Source organism: Chiloscyllium plagiosum, unplaced genomic scaffold (assembly GCF_004010195.1).
Source record: "Chiloscyllium plagiosum isolate BGI_BamShark_2017 unplaced genomic scaffold, ASM401019v2 scaf_72306, whole genome shotgun sequence".
In the NCBI taxonomy this organism is placed as follows: domain Eukaryota; kingdom Metazoa; phylum Chordata; class Chondrichthyes; order Orectolobiformes; family Hemiscylliidae; genus Chiloscyllium; species Chiloscyllium plagiosum.
The window spans coordinates 1-2,958 of record NW_025195191.1 but is presented as its reverse complement, the minus strand read 5'-3'; the positions used below and the strand labels follow the sequence as shown (position 1 = coordinate 2,958).

The following is a 2,958-nucleotide window of genomic DNA, read 5'->3' as shown; positions in this document are numbered from 1 at the left end:
GGGGTAGTGAGGGGTCCCCCGGGGGGTAGTGAGGGGTCCCCGGGGGTAGTGAGGGGTCCCCGGGGGTAGTGAGGGGTCCCGGGGGGTAGTGAGGGACAGTGAGTTGTCCCCGGGGGTAGTGAGGGGTCCCCGGGGGGTAGTGAGTTGTCCCCGGGGGTAGTGAGGGGTCCCCCGGGGTAGTGAGTTGTCCCCAGGCGTAGTGAGGGGTCCCCGGGGGTAGTGAGGGACAGTGAGGGGTCCCCGAGGTAGTGAGTTGTCCCCAGGGGTAGTGAGGGGTCCCCGGGGGTAGTGAGGGACAGTGAGTTGTCCCCGGGGGTAGTGAGGGACAGTAAGGGGTCCCCGGGGGGTAGTGAGTTGTCCCCGGGGGTAGTGAGTTGTCCCCGGGGGTAGTGAGGGGTCCCCCGGGGGTAGTGAGGGACAGTGAGGGGTCCCCGGGGGTAGTGAGTTGTCCCCGGGGGTAGTGAGGGGTCCCCCGGGGGTAGTGAGGGACAGTGAGGGGTCCCCGAGGTAGTGAGTTGTCCCCGGGGGGTAGTGAGGGGTCCCCGAGGGGTAGTGAGGTGTCCCCGGGGTTGGTGAGGGGTCCCCCGGGGGTAGTGAGGGGTCCCCCGGGGGTAGTGAGGGGTCCCCCGGGGGTAGTGAGGGACAGTGAGTTGTCCCCGGGGGTAGTGAGGGGTCCCCCGGGGGTAGTGAGTTGTCCCCGGGGGTAGTGAGGGGTCCCCGGGGGGTAGTGAGTTGTCCCCGGGGGGTAGTGAGTTGTCCCCGGGGGTAGTGAGGGGTCCCCCGGGGGTAGTGAGGGGTCCCCCGGGGGTAGTGAGGGACAGTGAGTTGTCCCCGGGGGTAGTGAGGGGTCCCCGGGGGTAGTGAGGGGTCCCCGAGGTAGTGAGTTGTCCCCGGGGGTAGTGAGTTGTCCCCGGGGGTAGTGAGGGGTCCCCGGGGGTAGTGAGGGGTCCCCCAGGGGTAGTGAGGGGTCCCCGGGGGTAGTGAGGGGTCCCCGGGGGGTAGTGAGTTGTCCCCGGGGGGTAGTGAGTTGTCCCGGGGGGTAGTGAGGGGTCCCCCGGGGGTAGTGAGGGATCCCCCGGGCGAAGTGAGGGACAGTGAGGGGTCCCCGGGGGTAGTGAGCGGTCCCCCGGGGGTAGTGAGGGACAGTGAGGGGTCCCCGAGGTAGTGAGTTGTCCCCAGGGGTAGTGAGTTGTCCCCGGGGGTAGTGAGGGGTCCCCGGGGGTAGTGAGGGGCCCCCTGGGGTAGTGAGGGATCCCCGAGGTAGTGAGTTGTCCCCAGGGGTAGTGAGTTGTCTCCGGAGGTAGTGAGGGGTCCCCTGGGGGTAGTGAGGGACAGTGAGGGGACCCCGAGGGTAGTGAGGGGTCCCTGGGGGGTAGTGAGGGGTCCCCCGGGGGTAGTGAGGGACAGTGAGGGGTCCCCGAGGTAGTGAGTTGTCCCCGGGGGGTAGTGAGGGGTCCCCGAGGGGTAGTGAGGTGTCCCCGGGGGTAGTGAGGGTCCCCTGGGGGTAGTGAGGGACAGTGAGGGGTCCCCGGGGGTAGTGAGGGGTCCCCCGGGCGTAGTGAGGGATCCCCCGGGCGTAGTGAGGGACAGTGAGGGGTCCCCGGGGGTAGTGAGGGTCCCCCGGGGGTAGTGAGGGACAGTGAGGGGTCCCCGGGGGTAGTGAGGGGTCCCCGGGGGTAGTGAGGGACAGTGAGGGGTCCCCCGGGGTAGTGAGGGGTCCCCGGGGGGTAGTGAGGGACAGTGAGGGGTCCCCGAGGTAGTGAGTTGTCCCCAGGGGTAGTGAGTTGTCCCCGGGGGTAGTGAGGGGTCCCCGGGGGTAGTGAGGGGTCCCCTGGGGGTAGTGAGGGACAGTGAGGGGACCCCGAGGGTAGTGAGGGGTCCCTGGGAGGTAGTGAGGGGTCCCCCGGGGGTAGTGAGGGACAGTGAGGGGTCCCCGAGGTACTGGTTTGTCCCCGGGGGGTAGTGAGGGGTCCCCGAGGGGTAGTGAGGTGTCCCCGGGGGTAGTGAGGGTCCCCCGGGGGTAGTGAGGGACAGTGAGGGTCCCCCGGGGGGTAGTGAGGGCCCCCCGGGGTGAGTGAGGGGCCCCCTGGGGGGTAGTGAGGGACAGTGAGGGGCCCCCCTGGGGTAGTGAGGTGTCCCCGGGGGTAGTGAGTTGTCCCCGGGGGTAGTGAGGGCCCCCCGGGGGTAGTGAGTTGTCCCCGGGGGTAGTGAGTTGTCCCCGGGGGTAGTGAGGACCCTCCGGGGGTAGTGAGTTGTCCCCGGGGGTAGTGAGGGCCCCCCGGGGGTAGTGAGTTGTCCCCCGGGGGTAGTGAGTTGTCCCCGGGGGTAGTGAGGGCCCCCCGGGGGGAGTGAGTTGTCCCCCGGGGGTAGTGAGTTGTCCCCCGGGGGTAGTGAGGGGTCCCCGAGGTAGTGAAGGCCCCCCGGGGGTAGTGAGGGCCCCCCGGGGGTAGTGAGTTGTCCCCGGGGGTAGTGAGGGCCCCCCGGGGGTAGTGAGGGCCCCCGGGGGTAGTGAGTTGTCCCCGGGGGTAGTGAAGGCCCCCCGGGGGTAGTGAGTTGTCCCCGGGGGTAGTGAGGGGTCCCCGAGGTAGTGAAGGCCCCCCGGGGGTAGTGAGGGTCCCCCGGGGGTAGTGAGTTGTCCCCGGGGGTAGTGAGGGCCCCCCGGGGGTAGTGAGGGGCCCCCCCCGGACTCCGAGGCTGTTTGGAGGTGAGGGATACCTACTCGGATCCGCATGTCCTTGGAGATGTGGTGAGGCATGTGGAAGTGTCGGTCAGGTGCCCAGGGTGATCCCAGGTTTCCGAGGGAGTTGGCCCGGGCTCTCTGTAGCTTGGCCAGCATGGCCTTTTCCTCCTTCTGCATGGGCACAACAACATCCTGGGTTACACCAGCATTGCTATAGCGCCTACAGGGACATCCAGCCCCGAGGACAGCGCTGACCCTCCCTCAGCACCCGCTCCCTC

General features: G+C 69.3%; 1 protein-coding gene across 1 annotated transcript in view; it reads right to left on the bottom strand.

Moving 5' to 3' along the window:
• Nucleotides 1-2,875, bottom strand: part of LOC122545828 (adenylate cyclase type 6-like) — a gene marked incomplete at its 3' end in the record, with an annotated part of 4,164 nt that extends 1,289 nt beyond the window's left edge. Inside the window, exon 1 of the mRNA XM_043684730.1 lies at nucleotides 2,720-2,875. Coding sequence (XP_043540665.1) covers nucleotides 2,720-2,857 — 138 coding nt within the window. The remainder of the gene's footprint in view (nucleotides 1-2,719) is intronic.
• Between the last annotated feature and the right edge of the window lie 83 nt (nucleotides 2,876-2,958).